Source organism: Python bivittatus, unplaced genomic scaffold (genome assembly GCF_059951505.1).
Source record: "Python bivittatus isolate LINGU-HERP-01145 unplaced genomic scaffold, Pbiv_v1 ctg000020_np1212, whole genome shotgun sequence".
NCBI lineage: Eukaryota > Metazoa > Chordata > Lepidosauria > Squamata > Pythonidae > Python > Python bivittatus.
The window spans coordinates 76927933-76953971 of NW_028277030.1; the positions used below are offsets into that span (position 1 = coordinate 76927933).

Sequence of the window (26039 nt, forward strand, 5' to 3'; positions counted from 1 at the left end):
GATAGCCCTGGTGGCAACATTGAAGAATGTGAGCCAAGAATCTAAAATAAAAGCTGTCATCCATCAATTAAAAAAAATGGGAAAGCTGCTGGAGCAGTTGATGTCACTGGAGAATTGCTAAACCCTGGTGGTGATACATTAGATTGTCAGCTCCACTCCATCAACTAATTTGGCAATCTGAAGAAATACTAAATTTGTGGAAACGCAATAATAGGACCAATTTTCAGAAATGAGACAACCAAGAGTACAAAAATGATTATGGAATTAGCTTCTTGTCAATCATGGGCAAAGTATTTAGGAAAGTAATCCAACAAAGGCTTCAGAAAAGAAGAGAATTAGCCTGAAAAAAACTGCTTCTGGTCTGGAAGAGGTTACTGTGATTATTTGTACTATGACAATTGCTTGAGGAATGTATTAGATATGGAAAAATATTCATCTCTGCATTCATTGACTTTGTAATGGCATTTGATAGTGTCCATTGGCCAATGCCATGGAGAGTCTTCACTTCAGGTCTGCCTGCTAAAATGATGTGCCGCCTCCAGCAGGTATAAGAAGGCTCCACAAAGTTCTGTTCATGTTAATGGCAAAATGTCGAAAAGGCTTTCCTATGTGTATTGGTGTGAGACAAGGCTGTTGCATCTCCATTGCTGTTCAGAATCATGATTGATGCAGTCATGCAAAGTCTTTGCCAGTTGGCATGGTGTTAAATTTGGACAAGATAAATCATCAGAGATTTAATATTTGCTGATGAGAATTTGATTTTTGCAGTGAGAGAAACCTGACTTGTTTTGTTTTGGTACCTTTGAGTCTGTCTTGACTCCTGGCTACTACATGGATGAGCGCATAGAGTTTTCTTGGTAACACAGTTTGGAAGTGGTTTGCCCTGCCTTCTTCCTAGGGCTGAGAGTGATTGGCTCAAAGTCAACAGCTGGTTTTGTACCTAAGGCAGGACTAGAATTCATGGTTTCTAGCCCAGTGCATTTAACCACTACATAAAACTGCTGCTGCTTAACCACGTGGCTTAATCATCAGTTCTGACAAGACCATGGTATTCACAACTAGCGGCTCTTGGGCAACTGCCCATTTTGATGGAGCTCAGCTTGAGCAAATTCAGCGATTTAAATATCCTGCCTGAGTTATCCAAGAACAGAAAATAGTTGCCACAATTGATATCAACCAACAGATCAGTCAGACTGCTTCAGCCTTCAGAGCATTAATATAGTGCCCTGATGAAAAAGCCAAAATGCAATTAATTTATCATTAATAGTGACAATGCTGCTTGTATGGTGCAGAATCTTGCTTCAAAATGATTTGAAAAAAATTGAAGTTTTCCAAATGCGCTGCCTACCATGTGTTATTGGACATTAAGGATTTCAGTCTATGACAAAAGACCAAATGAAACAGGTGCTGCAACCAACCCATGGTAGCTGATGAAATTCTGGAGCATTGAATGCAGTTGTTTGGGCACATCTGCTGCATAGCTTAATGCCCACTTCCTTATTGGTTACTCTGGAAATCATGCCCTGCAGGTTAGAAAAATACACGATCAGCTCTAAAAAAAACCTTGACGGGCATATGGAAGACTGAACAAAACTTAGATTCAACCCAATAAAAGTGAAATAAACAAATATGGAGGAATATGCTGTGATGCCAGTGGACCCAGAGCACCTACAGCTACATACTGGTTACCCTGTGGGTTATCAGATGTGAGTTTAGGACTTGAAGTGAGCAAGCAAGATGAGTAGTATTAAACATTTAAGTGAACATTCTGACAAAATGAAAGCTTCCAAAGTATTTTTTTAAAAAAACTAATAGTTGGTCAGATTGAAGATCCACTTGGTTCAAATGTCCTGTTTTCTATTCGGGACATCGAGAAAGGCTGTGAGCTTGAAGACAGCACTTCTCACTCACTGGTGCTGCTGTGCAATTCTTGTTCAAATAACTATAAAAGTTCCATTTATGGACTGACTTGTGTGTTTATTCTCCTTTTAAAGCCATCTAATTTAGCGACCATATATATTCTGGCAGTAAATTCTCCCAGTTTATACATCGAGCCTCCATCCTGGTCTATTTCTTTGAATGATTCCCAGTTTAAGTTTTATGAGATAAGAAAAATACTAGTCATTATAAAGGAAGGAAAAAACAAACAAACCCCCCAAAGTTTCTTTTCTTTGTAAGGAGGATTACCCAGTCTTAGTCATTTAAGTCAGGTTTTTATGTTTTTGCAGCTGTACATTTTTTAAAAAGATGAAGTAGAATGCATAAATTTCAAGTGCAGCAGTGCCATACTGATAGGGCACTGACAGGAATGCTTAGTTCCTATATTAATGATCTCTGGTATTACATCACCTTTTTTTAAGAACAACAAATGCATTTTCTGAAAAGTGTCTTCTGGTCTTTTATCATTTTCTTGATTCTGCTTGTTAGCCATGCTGGCACCCTTTTCATCTGGCTAGTGCCTCTACTAAGCTGTGGTGTTCTTTCTATCCAAGTGCTCCCTACTGGAAGATTATTGAAAAACAGTAATCTCAAAGAGATTTAATATTCTTGCTTCTCCTACTACAATTTCCTCTTAACAAATCTCTTTGAAACCTAATACAATCTATTTTTTGACATTTTTTTAAACTTATGTACACATGGAATTTGAGAATACTTTTCTTAACTGATTGAACACTTTGGATTTCACTGAGGACTAAGTCTAGTGCCATCTCCTTTCGGTACAGTTCCACCATCACATTAAGTCTATGTGAGGTAACTCTGTAATTTTTTTCTATATTAGAGCATATTAATAATTCCAGCAGCCTAGCTCATTTGTGAGTATGGGATACTTACACTTCCTCTGGCCACTAGGTGAACAGGGAATCCAAGAAAAGGTAATACATTTATAAAGCCTGTCTCTGAATACAAATGAGTATTAACCAGTATTAAGTTTTAATTGTGGATTAGCCTTAAAATACTTGCTTTGTGGTCTATAAATATGACATAAAGTGAAGTATTCACTCTTCTTTGCAATAAATACCTTGATAGAAGGGGGACAACTTTTTCCATGACAAAGTAAAGGACTGTGAAGATTAGATTCTTCTCCACAGATCAGCTACCTGATGTGTTGATTTCCTGAAAAACGGAACTGTACATTTTAAAGGTGACTACTATATTTAAAAATATAACCAACAAAACAGAAATATATGGCATATGTGGAAATGTGGCAAGTGATAAAGTCTAGTTTGCCAAGAAACATGACAGGTATGGCTGCAAGAAGCTGATCAGCAAATGCAGAAAATCTTTAATGGGAATTATGCTAGAGACAATTGGACCAAGAGGGAAAAAATGAGCTGTGGTTTAAAAAACTAACTTTATTATATATTGTTGTTACAAAAAGTTAAAAAATAGCACTGAGCACCCAGGAGTACTATTTTTTCATTACTTTTGGAACTCTTTGAATACTTAAGGCAGATTTCTCAAGGTAGAAAGGCTTAACATGATCCAAATTCAAAAATCCATTTCTCATATTTCTCAATGTCCGCAGCAGAGACTGATTTTGAAACTTTTTTTAAAGCCATTTCAAAATCTTCCATAGTTGTTGGCATGTGCATTTCATCTCTGGAAAGATTTCTGATTTCTTCTGGCGTCAAGCCTTCAATACGCCTTCTCATAGCCATCAGTGAAGCATCTCTGTTAATAAAAAAGTGTGCCTTTAATGAGAATGCAGAAATGCCAAACAACTAACACTAAATAACTATAGCCAAACCTTGGAATGCTTATTTATTTATTATCTCTACTGAAATGTCACCCAACCCCAATGGACTATGGGTGGCTTACAGCATAAAAACACAACAAATTCACAATCCAGATAAACTTAGCAATAAACAGATGGCAGATCCAGTCAACACAACACATCACATACATGACAAGGGGCACTAACCACCCTAGCCCAAAGCCTGGGAGAAAAGTACAGGTCCTTAAGGCCCTCTGGAATGCCATTAAGGTGGGAACCACCCAGATCTCAGGGAGAACCTCATTCCAGATGGCAGGTGCCATGACAGCTTAAAAGTCAAATTGGTTGAACTGTGAGCAGTTGCTCTGGCTTTCAGTAATGCCATCAGAAATACGCTGAAAAACTTCGTATGCAATAATGAGAAGACTCAGCTCTTTATGCAAAATAAGTTTTTTAATGGCAAACTCAAAGCATAGCTCCAGCTTTTCAGTTTTTTCTCTGATTATGTAGAGATGTGCAGCTATCTGAATCCAAAGCAGAAAAGGTACACTGTAGGAAGTATGGGTGCTCCCTCACAACTCCTGAACTCAAATGCATATTTTCCTGGGGACTGCATGCCTGCTATGTGAGCCTAGGAAAAGTTGCTGGTTCTCTAAGGAGGCACCAACAGGTGCAACAAGCATACCTGTGCCCCCTCTGCACCCCCCTCTGCAGGAGATAGTGCTCCAAGCAACATATAGAAGGTTGAGGGAACATGAAATGGAAAGCTTGAATATGCAACAAAAGTAACAGGCCACGTTGTCAATTGTCAGAGAAGCTGATTTGGATTTTTTGATCCCTATTCCTCTGTACAGGCTTGATAAGAGTCACAGAGCGAAAAGAGCTGAAATGTGGTAGAAGTGTGGGGGTGTAGAACCAATTACCCTCCAAATGTTTTTTCTACAACCCCAGCATTCTTCACCACTGAATGTGCTACTTGCAATTGTTCAGTAACATCTAGAGAGCTACAGATTTCTCATCCTAAAATAAAAATGAGACAGTAAATAGAACAAGTAAGCAAAAATGGAAAGAAGCAGGAAGCAAAGTGAGAAAATAACAAGTGGATACGCAAGGGAAAAGGATGAAATAGGATAGAGAGGAGAGTATTATGAATAAGGAAATATGTAATGTGACAAAAAAATTAAAAAATGCAAAGTAGAATGAAGGATAATAGAAAAAAGATTAAGGAGAAAACAAGCATCTTCAGATGAACAGGAATGGAGAGAAAAGTAAAAACAAAAAATGGGCAGGAATAATAGAATGAGAAAGGAGGAACGGTGGAACACAAAAACAGATTGCTTGGCAGCTCAGTGCACTGAATAAAGGGCCAAAGCTAGCCAGATAGCAATCTTTAGGATCAGCTTCAAAAAGTAGCTGGGGACTTATACTGATACAAGGATATGGTGCTTTTCTTAGGAGGTTTCCTTGCCAGACAGCAAGATAGCTTTACTGAACCTGGCACTTCATTTCACTATTCATGATTAAGCCAATCTGCCTATATTAACGAAACCATGGTAACCTGAAGTGGAAAAAGGAACTCTAGTCTGGCCTGCCTAGCAGCTCATCACACTAAGTCATAATGTTACTCAATTGTGGCTTAGTACAGTGTTTCTCAACTTTGGCAGCTTTAAAATATGTGAACTTCAACTCCCAGAATTCCCTAGCCAACTTGCTGGCTGGGGAATTCTGGGAGTTGAAGTCTACATGTGCACACTGAACTATTTCAGCTACAGCGTCTTCAATCAATCAATCAATCAATCAATCAATCAATCAATCAATCACTTTTTTAAAAAATCTTACATATCTCTATATATTATCTATATCTATAAATAAAAGGTATAAAAACTTTTAGTGCTTTCTTTAGTTCTTTTACAAAACCAGTATTTGGACTGTAATGGGAGTCCATTTTCCATGGCGGTGGGCTTAGGACTGCTGCCTTGATAAAAATAATTTAAAAGCTGCCTTGATAAAATAATTTAATAATTTTAAATTATTAATTTAAAAATAATTTAACCTACCTGCACACATTGGTAATGTCAGCTCCAGAATAACCTTCCATATTCTGTGCTATAGTGGCAAGGTCAACATCATCAGCAAGTTCCAACTCTTGTAGATTTATTCTTAGTAGCTCTTCTCTGCCTTTGGCTTAACAAACAAAAATAACCAAAATGAAACACAGAGGAAAAAGCAGACTTTAATCCTTGAATAACAGTTAAAACTGTTTCAATTATATAATTTCTAACTTTAATTAAAATACCAAAGTCTTTAAATAGGATTACCCAAACATACTTAGTTCTGCTCTTTGGTATCCTAGAATCTTAACTTACTGCTTAAGACTTTGCATATAAAAGCAAGGGAAAAGACTAAGAGGATATTTTATCTAAATTCCACTTGGAAGCATTCATCATCAGAATCACTGTTCCTGCCTCCCAGAAATGGCAATTGTCAAATACATACTTGATATTAAAAATTCAGAATGAATATTGGATTTTTCTGAAATGCAAGAGTTTATACCTGATGGCAAAGGAATATAAATTCTTTTTTCCAAACGACGTCGTAATGCTTCATCAATATCCCATGGAAAATTAGTAGCAGCAAGTACCATCACCATTTTGGAAGGATCATCATTTTCAGAAGCTCCTCCCACTCCTATTATCAGAAGAAAAAAAAATTAAAAGGCAGTGCAAAATAATACATGTTCAAGTTCACAAGTCAGGAAGTTATCCCCTATCATTATATTCAACTGAATTTTAATTACCCACATTCATGGCAATAGGCTTGAACTTGAATTAAAATGCTTTACATTAATGAGTTTATTCAACTGCTTATAATCTGCAATAACTTTTGGTAAGTAGGTAATTGCAGATACCATCACTGCATTATTCAAGTGCAAGTAAACGGACAAAAAACTATTGTAAACCAAACCTTCTAGGCAGGTTAGTGTCAAAATATAACACTTCAGGCATTCTTGTTGTGGGTCATATATTTGCTGGACAGATGCCTCAATATATCTCTCTTACACATTTTGTTTCATGCATTCTGCAAATGTGATCTCAGAAGAAACACTGAATTTGAAACATCCATGTGCAGATTCCAATACTAGAGTCCAACAAGCTATAGATGTTATTTTAAACACGTAAGTAATAGATCACCAAATCTGTATACACAATGTTCTGAAAAGTTCTAATTTTAGCAAAGCTGGGGACTTGTGAAATATATATATAGCATTTCCGAGGTCCAATTCCCTTGCTAAGCCTTTCTCTTTCCACCTTTGCTTATAAACTTTTCTACTGTATTTACATTTGTCTACTCTGTTTGACCTATCTATGTTCTGGTCCAATAAAAAATAAACTTATAAATATAGTTTCAAATTCTAAATTATAAAAATTAAAGTATACAAACTACAAAGAGACCATATGTCCATAAATGGAACCCACTAGAATTGGAGTTAAGTAAGTTGTTTTAAGCAGCAGCATCTCAGACTGACTGAAAGGTGAAACCAAATTATCGCTGAGGTTCTTGAAAGAACAAGGTACACATTTGGATGGGTGGATTTTAGATGTCTCTGTGAGCAAGGCCTAATTACTAATGCTCCACTGCTACTGCTATAACATAATATTAAAATTCCTACTTTTTCCTTAACACACTTTCAACTAAGCTTGTTTACCATCCATCTGAACAAGTAATTCTGCCTTCACCCTTCGGCTGGCTTCATGTTCCTCAGAAGTTCCTCGACGGCTACAGATGGAATCAATTTCATCGATAAATATTGTTGTTGGTGCATAGAACCGAGCCTGGAAATATGAGATGATGGAGCATTAACTGAAAATGATACCAACAAACTGCTTCTGTTCCCAAACAGTATCATCTACAACAACAACACCAAGTAAATCAATTCTGTGATGATTTTCAGTGGGAAATGCTAACCTCTTTTACCCACTGCAGTCCCAACCTGGATTACATTCTCCCATTGACACATTTTGACTTCAAAACAACAGTATACCAGGCTACATATACCTTTTAAAAACCACAATTAATGTCATGTGTAATTTGGCCTGGAATCTTTTAAGTAACAGAACTGAATAGCTTATACAGCACTATCACACTGAAATAAATTAGTGCAATGCAAAATAAATTGCCAAAGCTTAACTTTTCTACTAACAGTGCTACACAACAGATTCTCCATATTGAATTTCTATGGACGTTTTAGGGAAAAAGTTTCATTAATGCAAAATATACCACTGCAGCTCTGGATAAATTCTGAAAATAATAAGTTCTTGATTATAGAAGCCACCACTAAAAATGCTGCAAGTCTACTTGTATGCTAATAACTGCATGAAGCAAAGTATTAACTTTGCTTTACCATGTCCATTTATTATATTAACTGGGTGAACAACCAATAAAGTATAGTTTTTTCAACATGATGCCCTCCAACAGATGACCATGCAGGTTGGGAATCAAGTCATAATCCAACATACAGTGGGGCAAAAAAGTATTTAGTCAGCCACCAATTGTGCAAGTTCTCCCACTTAAAAAGATGAGAGAGGCTTGTAATTTTCATCATAGGTATACCTCAACTATGAGAGACAAAATGGGGAAAAAAATCCAGAAAATCACATTGTCTGATTTTTAAAGAATTTATTTGCAAATCATGGTGGAAAATAAGTATTTGGTCAATATCAAAAGTTCATCTCAATACTTTGTTATATATCCTTTGTTGGCAATGACAGAGGTCAAACGTTTTCTGTAAGTCTTCACAAGGTTTTCACACACTGTTGCTGGTATTTTGGCCCATTCCTCCATGCAGATCTCCTCTAGAGCAGTGATGTTTTGGGGCTGTCACTGGGCAACACGGACTTTCAACTCCCTCCAAAGGTTTTCCATGGGGTTGAGATCTGGAGACTGGCTAGGCCACTCCAGGACCTTGAAATGCTTCTTACAAAGCCACTCCTTCGTTGCCCGGGCGGTGTGTTTGGGATCATTGTCATGCTGAAAGACCCAGCCACGTTTCATCTTCAATGCCCTTGCTGATGGAAGGAGGTGTTCACTCAAAATCTCACGATACATGGCCCCATTCATTCTTTCCTTTACACGGATCAGTCGTCCTGGTCCCTTTGCAGAAAAACAGCCCCAAAGCATGATGTTTCCACCCCCATGCTTCACAGTAGGTATGGTGTTCTTTGGATGCAACTCAGCATTCTCTCTCCTCCAAACACGACGAGTTAAGTTTAGACCAAAACGTTCTACTTTGGTTTCATCTGACCATATGACATTCTCCCAATCCTCTTCTGGATCATCCAAATGCTCTCTAGCAAACTTCAGACGGGCCCGGACATGTACTTGCTTAAGCAGGGGAACACGTCTGGCACTGCAGGATTTGAGTCCCTGGCAGCGTAGTGTGTTACTGATGGTAGCCTTTGTTACTTTGGTCCCAGCTCTCTGCAGGTCATTCACTAGGTCCCCCCGTGTGGTTCTGGGATTTTTGCTCACCATTCTTGTGATCATTTTGACCCCACAGGGTGAGATCTTGCATGGAACCCCAGATCAAGGGAGATTATCAGTGGTCTTGTATGTCTTCCATTTTCTAATTATTGCTCCCACAGTTGATTTCTTCACACCAAGCTGCTTGCCTATTACAGATTCAGTCTTCACAGCCTGGTGCAGGTCTACAATTTTGTTTCTGATGTCCTTCAACAGCTCTTTGGTCTTGGCTATAGTGGAGTTTGGAGTGTGACTGTTTGAGGTTGTGGACAGGTGTCTTTTATACTGATAACAAGGTCAAATAGGTGCCATTACTACAGGTAACGAGTGGAGGACAGAGGAGCCTCTTAAAGAAGTAATTACAGGTCTGTGAGAGCCAGACATCTTGCTTGTTTGTAGGTGACAAATACTTATTTTCCACCATGATTTGCAAATAAATTCTTTAAAAATCAGACAATGTGATTTTCTGGATTTTTTCCCCCATTTTGTCTCTCATAGTTGAGGTATACCTATGATGAAAATTACAGGCCTCTCTCATCTTTTTAAGTGGGAGAACTTGCACAATTGGTGGCTGACTAAATACTTTTTTGCCCCACTGTAGCTGGAGGGCATCAGGTTGGGGAAGATTGCTAAGTCATTAATGAGGAAAGAGACTGAAACTGCTATATAAATGAAGCCACCCTGAAGCTAGAAAATGGGGGTAGCACCATGCATGAAATCAGAATGGATGTTACTAAAATGGGCATTACTGTATCAGTAGAAGTTTTATCACAGTGGTTTAATGCAAGTAAGATTTCAGATATAAGCATGTAAACTCTAGCAAAAACATGCTGATGTAAGAGACAACCATGATTCCACTAAGTAAATAACTGAGTTTATTGGAGTTGGATTAGTACAATCTTGATTGTTTATTGTCAGTATGTGTCTCTAGGGCCCATTCTGTTATTTGTGACTAGCTAGCTGTTAGGGCTGTGTAATGTTTTGGATTTGTTTGGGAAGAGGACCTTGAGAACATGCAGGAGTGCAAGCACAGCATCTGTTTGTGACTTATTAAATCAGCTGGTGAAGAACATAGTAGGAAATTATTTAATTTCTGGTAAATGTGTATTTTATAGCTGGTTACATTCAACCTAATGGCCATTTTGTGAACAGATAATTTTCCCATAACAGTCACTTTGTGAGCAGTCACATGAATTTAAAATTCCAAATGTACCCCAGTCCACAAACTTTGCTTATTTTGTTCTGTGCTAGCAACCTCTCCAAAGGCCAAAACACAGTGATTCCACACAAAATCAGAAGAGCTAGAGTATACTTTGGCTTCCAATGCCAGGATTGTATAACTTAGTTGTAAAGAACTAATTTGGTGCAGTGGCTACGGTGCTGGCCTAGAATCCAGGAGAGTGTGAATTCTAAGCCTGCCTTAGGCACAAAAGCTGGCTGGGTGACTTTGGGCCGGTCACTCTCTCTCAGCCCAACCCACCTCACAGTGTTGTTGTTGTGGGGAAAATAGGAGGCAGGAGTATTAGGTATGTTCAGTGCCCTGAGTTATACATTAAAACGACAGGATAAAAATCTAACAACAACAACAATAATAATTTTCTATCAAATCTTAGAGAAATCAATAAATCACCATTTCAAATAGTAGGCGAACAAGTTTTTCAGATTCTCCTCTGTACTTTGAAGTGAGTGTTGATGATGATATGTTGAAAAAGGTAGTTTTGCATTCAGTAGCTACGGCTTTTGCAAGCAGTGTTTTTCCAGTGCCAGGAGGACCAACCATCAATACACCCTGTTTACAAAAAGATCCAGAAAATGGCACTGAAAAAAGTACTCATTTAAAAATATCTAGAATTCATTTGCCATCACAATTTAAGAAACACTATATAATTTCTTTTCATTCAAAATAAGCATTTTAAATAAAAGCAAAGGAAGCTAGAGTGCATTTAGTACTTCTTAGCAAGTAACGGTTTTTGTTTAATTATCCATGCTACACTAAATTAAACAGAATTATTTTATTCTATTATGGACTAATGTTATGATGCAGAAACAAAAAGTTGTCAGAATATAATCATGGATCCAAAATGAAAGGGACTCTACTAACTGCTAAAGGGCATTGTGTCACGAGCCACTATTTTACCCATATAGCAAATGACAAGTGAAAAATTCTAGCCATAGTATATGGCTTTGAGCCTTTAGATTATATGAACTTACTGTACTATTATATAAACAAAATACTTCATATAGGTTGTGTTATCATTCTGCTGTAAAACCCTTGCATTATGTATTTGTAGAAGTGTCAGATTCAATAACTGGAATGCACTATGGCTTATGTTACTTAAACTGTTTTCAGCTAGTGCTTGCACAATCATTAGTGGACTTGCATATCCTTGAATTTTTTTCTCCCTAGACTAACACTGAATTCAACCCAATGAAAACTACTTTGGTGCTCCCACAATAATTGAGATGACTTTACCTTCCAGGGCCTTCTGATTCCCTTAAAGAATTCTGGCATCCACATGGGTAAAACTACTGCTTCCTTGAGTAATTTTTTAGCATCCACTAAATCAGCTATATCATCCCTGATGAAAAAGAAATGAGCAGATTATGACTTGCCAAAAGCACCGTATCACTGTTGAATTAACTTTCACTGTAATCTTGGCTGAGTAAATGATTTTTTAGAGTGGAATATTAATGCGTTCTATTTAAATTCACTCCACAGCAAAGGTGCAACATTCAATATATTTACATTTGCTTATTCTAGAATTCCATATTTTTCAGGGGTTACAAAAACCAGTGAGTCCATCACACGAATACTCCTTTCCATCCCAACACTGCTCACTGCTAACATCTTTCTCCTGCAGACATTCATGGATTAAACCCAGATGTTGGCTTCTGCATGGGCTAGGACCCAGAAACAAGTGATTCTGACTTGCTTAGGACCCAATATAGTTGTGTGCATTAAGGATTTTCTTCTGCAGATATCATCTGAACAACAGTGGCAGAAGGCAGGCCTATTAAAGCACCCACAGAGTTAGCTGCTATTTGTTCACTGAAACTGTTCAGTACTTTATTATGGTCACAGCAGATGGAAGAGAATAAAATAGTATAGTTTACAGCTAGCTCATTAGTGCAATCAAAGTGTGTCTGGTTTTACAAACAGTACAGCCAAATTTGTCTATATTCATAGAAACTGAATCATACTGGTTTGATAATAACATCGCTGCACAAAATAAATGAGAATTACTTGGGTTCTTTGATAAATAACGAGTGGAAGGCAGACCCTTGCATCCTTATAAAAAATGCAATATAATAGGACATCAACTATGGAAACAATAGATCCTTCTCCACAAGGGCACAATCTTAGCTCATAAGGGATTTTTTTTTCAGCTGCCCTCTAGAACTGCTGTAGGGAGGACATTAAAGCATGCTAAGGTTATTGCAGTTTTTGCAGACCTGTCCTGTTCCATATTGAAACCGATTTACATAATATTTTGAAAAACTCTAGCATAATTCGTAATCTGTTTCTAAAAAGTGAATGTAAGTTTTTGTTACATAAGTATAATGACCAAATTCCAAGAAAACATTAGCATTCTTGGCCAAGATATATGAAATAAAAAGGCCTTCTCAGATAATAGTATTGCTTATAATTACAGACTATCCTAAACACATACAGAACTGCAGCCATCTCTACTTTTTCCATAAAGACATCATCCAGTTCCAATAATGAACTTTTCCCCCTCTTTCAGGCTGTTATTGTGCAGAAAATGACTAACAGTGGTAAGGGTAGGCAGGCAGACTGGTTAATGGTTTTTTTTCCTCAAGTTATTATGAATTTTATATTTTAAAATCTATTTTTTAAAATGTGTGATATTTTTATTCTAATAACAACTTTTTAACTTTTTATAATGCCTGTTTTTATTCACTTGTTATTTTAATTGTTGTGCACTGCCTAGAGTCACTTTGTATAAGATGGGCAACTATATAAATGTGATGTATAAATAAATAAAATAAATAAAAATATGTTTATAAAGCTGTTCTATGTTCCCTTTAAGCTGTGGTCTATTATTATGTTGCTGTTTCTGGCTTCAGGATAAACAGCTGATAAACTGTCACCCCTATTATCTGCCAATTAAAATGCTTTTGCTCAACTTAGCTGAACACTACAGAGATTTGTAAAATCCCAGTGGATAAGCTGTCTCACTAAGCAAGGTCTGCTCCATCAGTTCTCATAAATTAGCATCTCAATTACAATTAGATTTAATTTTCTCTAGGGGGGCATAATGTATTTCTCTAAAAGCCTATCAAGCTTATTTACAGACCTAACAACTTAAAAGAAGAGACATGGCTTATACTTACCATCGAACATTGGGATTTTGGGAAATGATATCTCTTTCTAAAGCTTCTACTAAGTCTTTATCATATCCAGTGCCATCAAATTTCTTTGGCTCAGGTTCTGAAATATCAGTTGAGGACTTATTCTGCATTACATAAAAAATGCTTATCAAACATTATTTTAATATTGCTCACAATTATACCAACGTCTTGTTTAACGTAAGTTTCATAACAATAAAATGATAAACCTTCAGATAAAGACATACAGTGGTACCTTGGTTCACGAACGCTTCTGTTCACGAACAATTCGGTTCACGAACAGCTCCAGTCGCAAAATTTTGCCTCTGCGAACGCCGGATCGGGTGACGAACAGGATCCGCAGCCATTTTCCCTCCCATGACACATGGTCGCGGCTTCCTGTAGGGAGGGGGACTCTCCCTCCAAGTAGTAACCACCTCCCCACCCGCCTTCCTGTCCTCCACGCCAGAAGTCGCGTCGAGCAAGGTTAGTTTTCTCTCTCTTCGTACTGTACTTTGTGTCATATTTTTGCGGTTTAAAAAAACAACAACATATGGTTTAGAACGGATTAACCGTAATTACACTGAACCTTATGGGGAAATTTGATTCAGGACGTGATCAAAAATTGGGTCGCGACCAAATTCGGAGGGGTCAGAACGGATTAACTGTATTTACATTGAACCTTATGGGAAAATTTGATTCGGTTCACGACCAATTTGGTTCGCGACCAGAGTCATGGAACGAATTAAGTTCGTGAACCAAGGTACCACTGTAATTGTACAAAAGGATGCAAACACTACACATAAACTATTTGCAATATAAATATAATATTACTAAAATACTTGAACTTCTTTGCAAAGTAAACACGGTCAGTCTTTCTTCCACCATGGGAAAGCAGTACAAGTTTCCTGAGAAGTCTTCAGGAATCGGAAACAGGCAAAACACTTTTTCACAGACATCTGAAAATAAGGATAGGCAGCTTGCATTTCCTCCAAGCTACATACATCTTAAAAACCCTGATGCCCAACAACTCACTGCATGAAAGCCAGCATTGTTCTACTACAAATACGTCATTGCTAGTAGTGTTCAAACCATTTCAAATTCACACCTGCAACTGAACAACCAAAACATGGGCTTTTTTGAGCTTGAAGCAGTTTGAATTCTCAACATTTTACATGTTTCCAGTCACTTCATTACACAGATAAGGATTGGTTTGTAAGGACAATAAGGAGCTAGCTGGATGTGAGACCCTCTTTGTGAAACTGAACTGTAAGAATCACTAGGCTTGCTGCACACCTATCTTCCTTCCTCCACCATAGTGGTGGCCCTGCCTGAGCTCCTTGGCTTGGTGACCAAATTGACAGTGGAGTTCCCCAGACTGATAGTTCTGGGGGACTTCAAACTACCTTCTCTCTGCTCAGAGTTCGTGGCTACCATGGACCTGATCCAACTCACAGCAGGGGTCATACAGATGATCTGTTTTTTGTTTGGGGTCAGTGGCAATGTGATCTGGGGTTGGGGGATAACAGATCACTCCCCCTTGGCCCTAGACTTCTCTGTAGCCACCCCCACTCCAGAGAGGAAGGGCTTATTTGATTGGCCTACCCCAGGTGACTGATGGACCTAATAGGATTTCAGAAGGAGCTTGGGGTTATTCCCAAAGTGCTGGTGCATGTCTCAGACAAAGCCTTAGTTGCAGCTTGGAATGAGCATTGATGAGAACCTTGGATTGGATCATGCCTGTGCAGACTCTCTGTGATCGTGGATGTTGTAGAGCCTCCTGGTTTACAAAGGAGCTCCAGGAGATTAAATGATGCAAGAGACCCCAGAGTGCCGTTGCAAACAAAGAGTGAAGCTGACCGGGCACAGGTAAGAGCCATTTTAGGACTTACACTGTGGCAATAAGAGCAATGATGCATGTTTATTTCACCATCCTGATTACATCCACAGATAGTTGGCCAGCAGCTCTGTTCCTGGAGAGTAGGTTCCTTCTGGGTAAGGAGGGACTGGGGGAACCCCTGCAGGGCTGCTATGAGAACTACTGTAGGTGTCTGTCGGACAAAATTACATGGCTTCACTCTGAGTTGGACTCCAGCCGGGCAGTTCCTACAGAAGTGATTGTGAAACATCCCAGTTTGGTTATCTGGGAAGAGTTTGAGCCAGTTGATCCTAAGGAAATGGAGTTTTGCTGCTGTGAGCCTTGCTACTTCTGTCCTGAACCCTTCCCCCACCTGGTTGGTTGGAGAGGTTGCACGTGGTTGGGGTCCATGGGGTGCTTAATGCCTCTTTGTATGGGGGGGGGTTCTACCTGCCTTGAAAGAGGAGATGGTGCACCTCCTTCTCAAGAAGCCATCTTTGGACATCTTTTGCCCAGTTTCCAAATTTTCTGTTTTAGGGAATATAGTTGAGAGTGGTAGGTGCTCAGCTTCAGAGCAACCTGGATGAGACTGTAACGGCCTGTGAGAATCACCTTGAGAACAGGAGGAAGTCAAGGCAACAGTCAAATAAGAAAGAGTCCAAAGCCAGAATGCAATTTGAGAAAATGTCTCAGACTTGACCTGCTCAAGTTCTCTTTAGGATAAAGGCAGGGAGGGGGTAGGCACATTCAGAGTTGCAAGACTGTTACTGTAACCTTATAACAAAAGTAGTTTTAGTATTCATAACTTTGATGTTCAAGTCTGGTTTACCTCAAAGGGCTGACAGTGATGGATTATCTAGACCCTTTTTAGTCAGGGTTCAGGCCAGATTATAGTACAGAGACAGCATTGGTTGCACTTATGGATGACCTCTGGAAGGCTCAGAATGGGGGTGGTGTGTCCATTCTGGTCCTCCAGGATCTCTTGGCAGCTATTGATACCATTGAGCATGGTATCCTTCTGGAGCTACTTTGAGGGTTGGGAGTGTCACTATTTTGTAGTGGTTCTCTCCTTCCTCTATGGCTGGCTTCACTCAATGTTGGTAATGGGGAAAAAGCCTAGCCCCAAGCCCCTCTTATGTATGGCATCTCACAACTCACATCTCTAACCTATTTAATATCTATGTAAAGCCACTGTGTGAGGTAATTTGATGGCATGAGGAGCAATATCATCAGTATGTAATGATACCCAGTTATACATCTCCACTCCACACCAGGCAGGTGATGCTGTTCAAGTGCCTGCCCAATGACTCGAGGCCATGACGGCCTGGATGGGAAGGAACTGGCTAGGAATCAACCCCAGAAAGATCGAATGGCTTTGGGTTTTTGCCCCCCCACCCCAACAGTCCAGAGAATTGTCATCTTTGACTCTTGACAGGATAGTACTCCCCTAGAGAGAAGTGATGTGCAATTTGGGGGTCCTCCTGGACTATGGCTCCTGCCCAGGGAACAGGTGGCAGTCGTGGCTAGGGGGCCCTTTGCAAAGTGTAATCATCTTGTGCACTGGACTGGAAGGCCTTGCTCACAGTCACTTATGCCTTAGTTACTTCTCCACTGGATTACTCAATGTGCCCTACTACTGATCCAGAATGCAGCAGTGTGCACAGTTTTGTGTGCTCTGTGATTTGCCCATGCTACACTGCTTCCACTTTCTTTCTGGGTGCAATTCAAGTGCTGGTTATCACCTTTGAAACCCTGAATGACACAAGGTAAGGTAATTTGCAGGACTGTCTCTCCCTGAGGGTATCTGCCTGCACCACCAGGTACGATAGGGTGGGCATGCTCCAGGTCCTTCCCTTAAATGTTGCCACCTGGTAGGTCCTAAGAGGTGTGCCTCCTCCACAGCAGCCCCTACACTTTAGAACAGCTTCCCCCCATCCCCTCTGACACCTGGAAGGCTGTTACCCTCTTGGCCTTCTGGAAGGCCATGAAGACCTGACTAGGGTGGCAGTGAGCCAGCAATTGTAGAGTTGATATAGTGATGTCATGCTGCCATGGGGGAAGTGCAGTGTTGTTGTTGTTTTTGTATACTGTAGTGTGAGATTGTTTTATTTCTTTTTACTGTTGTTGTGAGATGCCAAGGGTTATTGTACACCACCCAGAGTCACTTCTTGTGAGATGGACAGCCATATAAATGTGATTTAATACATAAATAAATATAGATTTATTTAAATCTCTTAAATAAAATAAATAAGGATTACCATGTGCCCTTGAGAAATCTCTTTGCTGAAAAGCATCCGTATGCTACCTTAGTCAATTTAGTTTGGTTGAATATGCATACAGCAAAGCTGTACACACTAGTCTATTTGCATCCATTTTGTGGACCCCAGAACCTTAAAGTGGGGGGCAACATCATCAGACCTTTTTTGAGTTTGAGAAATGGAATAGATTCATTAAGCCTTACAGAAGTATAAATGTTTCATCATTTCTCTTAAAAAGTCTCTAGATTTCAAAATACATGCTTTCATCACTTAGAACCTTTCTAAACCCCCCAAAAATAGACCTTCAGCCCCCACTACTTTGATGATTTCCTTCTTGCTTTTCTGTTAATAGAAAAATACTGTATCCCTTTCATCAGTTGACAGAGTTATAACACAAAAAAGTAGTTTCAACATAACTGTGCCCTCTACTGTTCAAGGAGTAAACTGCAGCTTAGGGTGAAGTGCAAAGGATTTTACTACAAGTCATCACCTCCAGATTTACTTGAGAAGGCTGATGCTTCCCCCTGTCCCCCATAACTACTGGAGTGCCTTTTAACATGGGAATGTCATTATTTGATATCCATACTCAATCCCACAGTGAGAACTGTACAATTTATTTGGCAACAATATAGAAGTAGTTTCATCTAGGTTTGAGTTTAGAAATTCTTCTCCCAGGTGGGCTGGTTTTCTTCACCCCTGCACTGTATTACTTGCCCTCATTCCTATAGTGGCTTACTCTTAGTTTTTTCCTCTTTCATCCTTAAGAGGAATCTAATTAGGAGCTCCTGTTCATAGTGGTCCTGTTCTTTGGACTCTCACCCAAACATCAAAAAGCTAATCTGATTCTTCTCTCCTTTCTCTGCATGATAAATACACCTTTAAATGCCACTCTGCTTCCTTTGGCTAGATTCACAAAACACCCTAAACATGACTTAACAAAATAAAATTCCTGTGTTCATATAACATGTTCTGCCTAAGCAATTAACCATTCTATGGCATAATGTAATGGGTTGGATCACATTTAAATGGTTTCCCACTTTACTTTAGTTAGCCATATTGTTTCTCAACTAAAAAGACCCAATTGTTGTACTCATTCTGCATAGGGAAACTGGTTCATTCCCTTGAAAAGCAGGGTTGTCATTTTCTGCACCTTCTCCAGATCTGCAATATTACCTAGGGTCAGACCTGCTTAGTATTTGGATAGGAGACTATCAGAGAATACCAGAGTTAGACTGGGAAGTCAAAAACACATTGTGGAAGAAAGCAATAGCAAACCACTTCTATACTTTTGGCAAGGAAACAACATGGATGAAGTCACCAGGAGTCAAAATTAATTCAGAGAATTTACTTTTTAACTAGAAATGCACATAGCATAAGTGTAGCCCCACTTTTGATCATTAGATTTATATTCCACATTTCCTCCAATAGCTCAAGCAGCATTAAAGTATCAGTAGTTTTTCTGATTTCAATCTTAATAATGCCGAATATGAAAACTATCTTTATCATATCAATTGCACAGTGGATTGACATTTTCGAGGATTGATTTCCTGCAACTCAGACTTGATCAGCATTTACAATGAACTATATTTTTCTCAATACAATCATGTCTTATTTGCCATGTTAATGCTAAGGACTGTTCCGGAACAGAGACCAACCAACAAAACTGTCTCCCTTCTCTAGTCTTCCTAACTATATATATAACCTTCCAAGAATGTAAAACATCTTTCTAAAAGAGCAACACTGGATGCAATTTCAGATGTCCAAGCCTTCCAACTATTTACAAGAACATTCTAATATTATTTATCTGTGTATACCAACCCACCAAACACTGTACAATTTTAGGTCCATCAAAATTCAATTCTGTGCTCACATATCTGAAACGTAAACCCTATTCTGAGTAAGCAGAAGATTGCACTATTATTTGTGGTTTCTCTTTTAAGACATATTCAAACTTTTACACATGTTCTATCTACAGGAAATGCTGATAGGTAAGAGACCATTCAAATGATGAGAGGGATATTTTATAGGATTCTGAGATGTTGGTTTCACATTCATGAAACTTACTTTTTCCTCTTTTCCTTTATTTAATGGATCTTTCTTTTCCCGACCACGAACAACTTTGCCTTTATCATTAGTATTTCGGGAAGAAGGCCGATGAAGGACTCTAGCAGCTGCTCCTGCTCGGTTATTTTGGTTTCTGCAATCACTGCATTGAGCTGACTGACGTTTCCTAGGTCCTGGTGAAGATCTGAATGAGTACAAAATGGGAGAAAAGTGTATATATGGTAAGATATTTATTAAGAAATCTAAACAGATAGAATAAGCTAATACAATCAAATATTCTTATCCTAGAATATTTGAATATATTAAAGATTATACCTCCCCTTAATCTCCCAGAATCTGTGTTTTGTGCAAATGTGTTATAACTGCATGAAATTGTTCTTGCACATATTAGTTTGCTTTCAATAAACAGATTTAGTCAATTATTCATAGGAGCCCTATTAATGGGAGTGAAAGACAGCATTGAATGCTTCTGTGGTTTCGAATCAAACAATATTTAACAGACATACATTTTTAACATTTAATATTTGAACTCCCCAATCTGCTTTTCCCTCACGGTGTTTCTTACCTACGTTCAGCAGGTACAGGCAATGACCAGACTTCTCCATCATGAGCTGGTAATTCCTGATGTGCCGCTTTTAAAGGAGTGCTGTCTAATTTAAAACTTTCTAGTGTCTTCATGATATCCTTCACATGCTTAGCTTCTATACTTATCTCCTGCCTAACCTGATTAAAAACATGAAGTACAAAGAAGCATAATGTTAACTTGTAGAAACTTGTCAACTTAAGATAGCAACTTTCTTCAGATGAAATTAAATACCTAATGAAATGTTTGTGGCTCTGATACATGAACAAGTTTTAACTCTGTAACACATTACAAAAAACTGTTGAGGCCTATTACAGAGAGGCAATTGTGCTGATGATTCTTGCAGTAAAACTCTGATGAACTTTAGGGGAAAAAAACAACAACTTAAATGTATGAATACTTTTAAAAGCAAAACAGTTTGAAGTGGCACAGTCCAAGAAATGCTCACACATTTACATGGCACATTTCCAAATTAAGTACACCAGCTCAAGACGGCAGTAAGCTTTAGATTAACCAACCAACACTTTTAATCAAACTGGATTCAGAAGGTACAAATGTTTTTGAAGCAAGTTTTATTTTACTCTTTTAATAGAGATAGCCTTCTCTCCAACAATATATAGCAGCTTTTGTTAATTATTATTTTTGTACTCCCTGTTGTAATTCAAGAGTGTTTAGCAACAGGCATGGTTATTTAATTTAACTCATCTTTTTAAGTGAGGACTAATTAAAATGTCTTTTGTTGATAAACCTATTTAATAAATGAAAGTAAAGGAACAAAACAAGAAAATGAAAGCTCACTTGTTGCCATTTCTGCTGGAGATACGTATCTTTGACAGAAGAGAGGTATTTGCTCATTTGGTCAAGTACTCCCTGATAGTAAACCATTGCAGAATCATAATTCCCAAGCAATGCATATTCACGTGCTAGCTTCACATTCTCACTTATCATCACAAGACTCATGGTCAACATAAGCTGGAAGAAAAAAACATGAAGACATTCTGCAACTTCAAGATAAAAAGTTGTTAGGCTATAAAGTTCAAAAGAAGGGGTAATTTAAATTTTTTTAAAAATAGTGGAACAGTAAAATGAGCTTATTTTTAAACCATTTTGACAAATATTCCACTGAGAAACAATCAGTTTCAATACTATAGAATACTGAAGTTCCATTCTGGCACAAAGCCATATCTCCAAAGACAAGACATTCCAAGATAACCAAATCATTGTGAACAGTTATGTAAAAGAAAAACTTCCTTAAATTGAGGTCAACTATTGGGGATTACATGGATTGTATCCATGTAGTTTTCTGAGTAGCAATACAGAATGATTTGCCACTGCTTTCTTAGGGGATATTTTTTGATTTCCCAGTCTAACAAATAGCATAGGTGTTTTATCCAAATGCTATTTGGAGTCCTGGCCCTGCTTAGCATTTTGGGATCAACGTCAGCTACATACTTTTAAAAATGTCTCTAACCCCCCTCCCCATACAGACTTTCTTTTAGTAATAAAAATGATGGTCTGAATCAGAAGTATGCTCATTTACCCAGAAAAAGAAAACAGACAATACACAGCATCCTGCAGGACAGAAAGGTAGAGAGGGAGGCAGGTAATATTCTAGTAAAACGGTGCTTTCTAATGTGTATCTTAGTAGACAATTTGTAAATGGTTAAGCTCCCAGCAGCCATTTTGAAAACCTGCAATATGTTTTCAAATGTCAAATATGCCCACCAGTTCAAAAGGTTACTTTATATCATTTTGAGATACCCAACTGTACAAAGAATACCTCATTCCTTGCTGATTTATCTTAAATGAACATTCCCCTAAGGAAATGACTTCAAAGCTTTTCATATTATTTAAAGCAAATCAGATTCAGACCTTGCTAAGAGTGCCATTTCAGCTTCATCCATTCTCCTATATCAGACTCAAGAAGTCTACAAGGCTCTCAACATGTGCAGAACTACTGCAAATAAACTTTTATTCTAATAACATAAGTAAAAAATCTGCTTATATAAATAGAAATCAATTTTAGCTAACTAAAATTACACCGAATAAGGAAAATACTATCACCCAAAAACCTAAGAATGAAACCAGTATATACATGTAGTCTTCGGTTAACAATGGTAACTGGAATGAGGAACTCCATCGCTAAGTGACATGGTTGTAAAGTGTGATATCATGTGACCACATCAACTTACGACAACCATTCCGGCAGTTCCAGTTATAGTCATTAGGTGCATCTCACTTGGTTGTTAGGCGCAAAGTCACATGATCGTCATTTGCAACTTCCTGCTGGCTTCCCCATTGACTTTGTTTTTTGGAAGCTGGCAGTGAAGCTCACAAATGGTGATCATGTGACTGCGGACCACTGCAACTGTCATAATTGTGAGTCAGTTGCCAAGTGCCCGAATCACGATTATGTGACCCTGGGGACACGACGATGGCTGCAACTTTGAGGACCGGCCATAAGTCTCCTCGTTTAATGCCATTGTAACTTTGAACGGTCATTGAACAAATGGTTGTAAACCGAGGACTACCTGTACATGGTAAGGTTTCTATCTGTAAGTCACTGTACTAAACAAAATACATGTATAATGGAGAATCTCATAAAATATGCTTAATAACATTTTGTTAAAATAAATCAAGCTCTTCTAATTGTTTGCAAATGTAACAGAATGAGAAAGAGCTGTGCAACACTGCAGGCACTATTTTTTTTTCCTGTACACTTTGCTTGAGCTCCAATTGAAAAAAGGTTTAAAGTCATTATAGTGATAAAAAGTATTGGTGAGTATCTCAAAAGAACACAATTACATTTTGTTGAAGATAAACCCTAATATTTTCATACTGATTTTTAAAATCAGGATCATCAGTTTTCAGACAGCTACAATGTGATGGAGTGAGATATCAGCAACACTTTTTGTGATTCTTCCAAGAGGATTATGTTGCAAGATATGATAGCACAAAACAGTTCCTGAAAGTTCTTACTACAGAGGTAGATACTATACTTCGTTCCCATCCAAATTTTTAGAACTGTGACCATGCTGGTTGAAGCTTACTTGAGTACAAAACCTTTGGAAGGCATCCCATAGCCTTCGCTCACATTATTCATATAATCATTATTTGGAAACCAGGATATGTTCTCAACTGGTAATTGGGAGCAGAAAAAAAAAAGCCTCTGAATTTGGGAACAAACTACTGCTCAGTAGAAAAGCTGACACAAGAGTACAGGTATAGCCTTGATGAAACTGCATTTTTCTTGAAAAATTAGGGTCAAGATCTGAGAATATTTTGCTCCTGGATGCTGATGTAACAATTGTGCACAGGAATGCTTTTGTTCAGCTTAGATTCTTGGAGATGTAGTCATCATCACATACACCTTACACACATCCAGGAGGATTATTACTAATAAAACAAACAATACCTAAAACTTTAGCAGAAAAATACTGCAGAACCAAGTTTTTAAATTAGGGTATTTTTATAAACATAAGATTACTTATTAAGACAAAGATACATCTGACTTTATTTAAAAGATCAATCTCTCCCAGATAACCCAACCAATCACTGGGATCTACTAATAGATCCTGCCTGATACATGGCTGACTGAACATAGCCTTCTCAGCTGAGGTGCCCAGATTTTGGAATTTCCTGCCTCAATAGGGCTCATGAAACTGCTTTTCTGTTAACAGCCAAGTATCTGAGGAGCTTCATTTTGTTCTGTAGAGCTTTTACACCATTCCTGAACAGGCAATATCTTACAGTGGTTAAGATGCTGGGACTAGCACTGGGAAGACCCTGGTTGAAGTCCACCCTCAGCCAAAGAAGCTCACCAGGTGACTTGGTCCAGTCATTCTCTTTTTCAATCCCAACCTATCCCATAGGGATGTTGATATGGGGAAAAAGAATGTGATGAATGAGCGGTGTGTACACCACCTTGAGCTCTTAAAAAATGCAGGATACAAATCTAACAGGTAAATATCCCTTTATCTCCCCTTATAAATGAGCTCTTGCTCATGCCATGTTTGAATCTCAAATTTTGCATATTTCTAATATTAACGTAAGCACTCTAGCTAGCCTAAGTATCTCTTAAATAGAACAAAACACAACAAAGAAAAACCTAAACAAGCATATACATACATACAATCAGTGCACACTTCCTACATCCATCAAATTGGGACACTTGGGAGTCAACAGCAGGAACTATTCTTCACGGAAGGAGAAGCGAGGCAGAACAGAGACAATCAGGTACGACGCCCAACAGAAAACTGGACCAGCGCAAGAGCAGCTTTCAAATTCAAGGAGGCAAAAAGGCACTCGTCTCCCGGGACGCCTCGGAAGCGGCTCTGAGGCCACAGCCGTGGTCGGCGGCTCGGCAGGAGCTTCCCAGCCTTCAACCAAACGAGTCCAACTTCGGACGCGGCATCCAGCCCCAGTTCCCCGGCAGCCCGCGGCAAGCCTCGGCCGCTCAGCCCACTCCTCCTCTCCCAAACGGGGCCACCGCCACCCAGCCCTGCCTCTGCCTGCACACGCCCCCCCTCCGCGCTAGCTAGCTCTCTGCCCCTCCTTCTCCCGGGCACTGCGGCCAGCCGGGCCCAGACAGGCAGCGGGGTCTCCTCTCCCGGCAGGGGACAGGGCGCAAGCCTCACCAGGCCCGCCTCCGCGGAGTTTGCTCACCCTTCCTCCGCGCCAGCTCCTCCTCCGTTCCCCGCATCAGCGGCAGCAGCCGCCGCCGCCACCTCCAGCCGGACAGGCGGCCCCTCCGAGCCACTCCGGAGCCGCCGCCGCCGCCGCCGCCTCCCGCCGCCGCCGCTGCCGCCGGGGGAGGGAGGAGGGGGGTCCGTGCTGGGGCTGCTGCTGTGGCGGGCAGCGCGGAAGGGGCGGCGGGGGAAGGCGGAATGGCTGGCGGAGGGGTCTTCCAGGCGCCGCCGCCACCGCCTCTCCCGACCTCGCTTGGAACCGCTCCGGCTTCCCAGTCGCTCCCGTCCCTCCTCCTCCTCCGCTCGCTGCGTGTCTCAACCAGCCAAATCCAAATCAAAATAGTGTCACACAATATGGCGGCGCCTCCAATTGGCAAGCCTCGCGAGATCTCGCCCCGAGGGCTAACGGGAGAGCGGAGGAGGAGGAGGAGGAGCTCTCCCGTTGCTCGGCGACGGGTGGTGCCGCCGCTTTGCCCCGGCGCGAGCGAGGGGTGCCGGTGGTGGCCTTCGCCAGTTCTCCCAGGGAGGGGAGCAGCGTGGCCGGCTCGGCGGCCCCGGCAGCCGAAAGATGGGAAGAGACCGGGAGGTGTCTCTCAAGCTTCCTCGCTGAAGTTATCGCCCGCTCCTCCTCCGCCTTCTCCATTAACCTCTTGCTGACTCTGCGGATCATCATTCAAACCAGGAAATGAGGCGGGTAGAGCTTAGACCACGGAATCCAAGTGTGCACATTAAGTCTGCCCGCACGCTCACCATAAAACTGAGACGCGGACGCGCGAAACCAGATCGCCGTGGTGATGGGCAAAATATAAAATGTACAGCCTGTCTTTGTTAAAACCAGACGAACTGAGATGACACTAAACAGCGGGCAAGTTTTCTATCCCAATTGATTTCGAATGACATTTGCCCAACTTTGGATTTAAAAACCCTCATTTATACAGTAATAGTGTTAATTGATACAATACAGCAAGGCAATATTTAACTAGAGGACCAGGAAGTTACTTAT

General features: G+C 39.7%; 1 protein-coding gene across 3 annotated transcripts; it reads right to left on the minus strand.

The window, feature by feature from the left end:
• Positions 1–3320: 3320 nt before the first annotated feature.
• On the minus strand, positions 3321–25396 carry KATNA1 (katanin catalytic subunit A1). Of its 3 annotated transcripts, none has more exons than XM_088141888.1 (12): positions 25014–25396; positions 24477–24544; positions 21147–21320; positions 20331–20488; positions 19766–19949; positions 13592–13713; positions 11709–11814; positions 10866–11024; positions 7422–7548; positions 6269–6403; positions 5773–5899; positions 3321–3672 (listed from the first exon to the last, which is right to left on the minus strand). In XM_088141888.1, the coding sequence occupies exons 3-12, from the start codon at positions 21315–21317 to the stop codon at positions 3474–3476; spliced, it is 1488 nt and encodes a 495-aa protein (XP_087998014.1). In that variant the 5' UTR covers positions 21318–21320; positions 24477–24544; positions 25014–25396; the 3' UTR covers positions 3321–3473. The 3 variants fall into 3 exon arrangements, with proteins under 3 accessions (XP_087998014.1, XP_087998019.1, XP_087998010.1); XM_088141893.1 differs by having other exon boundaries at positions 24477–24539; positions 25014–25029; XM_088141884.1 differs by lacking the exon at positions 24477–24544.
• Between the last annotated feature and the right edge of the window lie 643 nt (positions 25397–26039).

Bases quoted from the DNA above. Each gene is read 5' to 3' on its own strand.
- KATNA1 (XM_088141884.1), bottom strand. From the start codon at position 21,317: ATGTTGACCATGAGTCTTGTGATGATAAGTGAGAATGTGAAGCTAGCA. The intron at 13,714-19,765 runs GTAAGTTTCATG...TATGTAATGCAG, and splicing joins ATAAAGGAAAAGAGGAAAAA to AATAAGTCCTCAACTGATAT. The intron at 5,900-6,268 runs GTATAAACTCTT...TTGTTTGTTAAG, and splicing joins TTATATTCCTTTGCCATCAG to CCAAAGGCAGAGAAGAGCTA.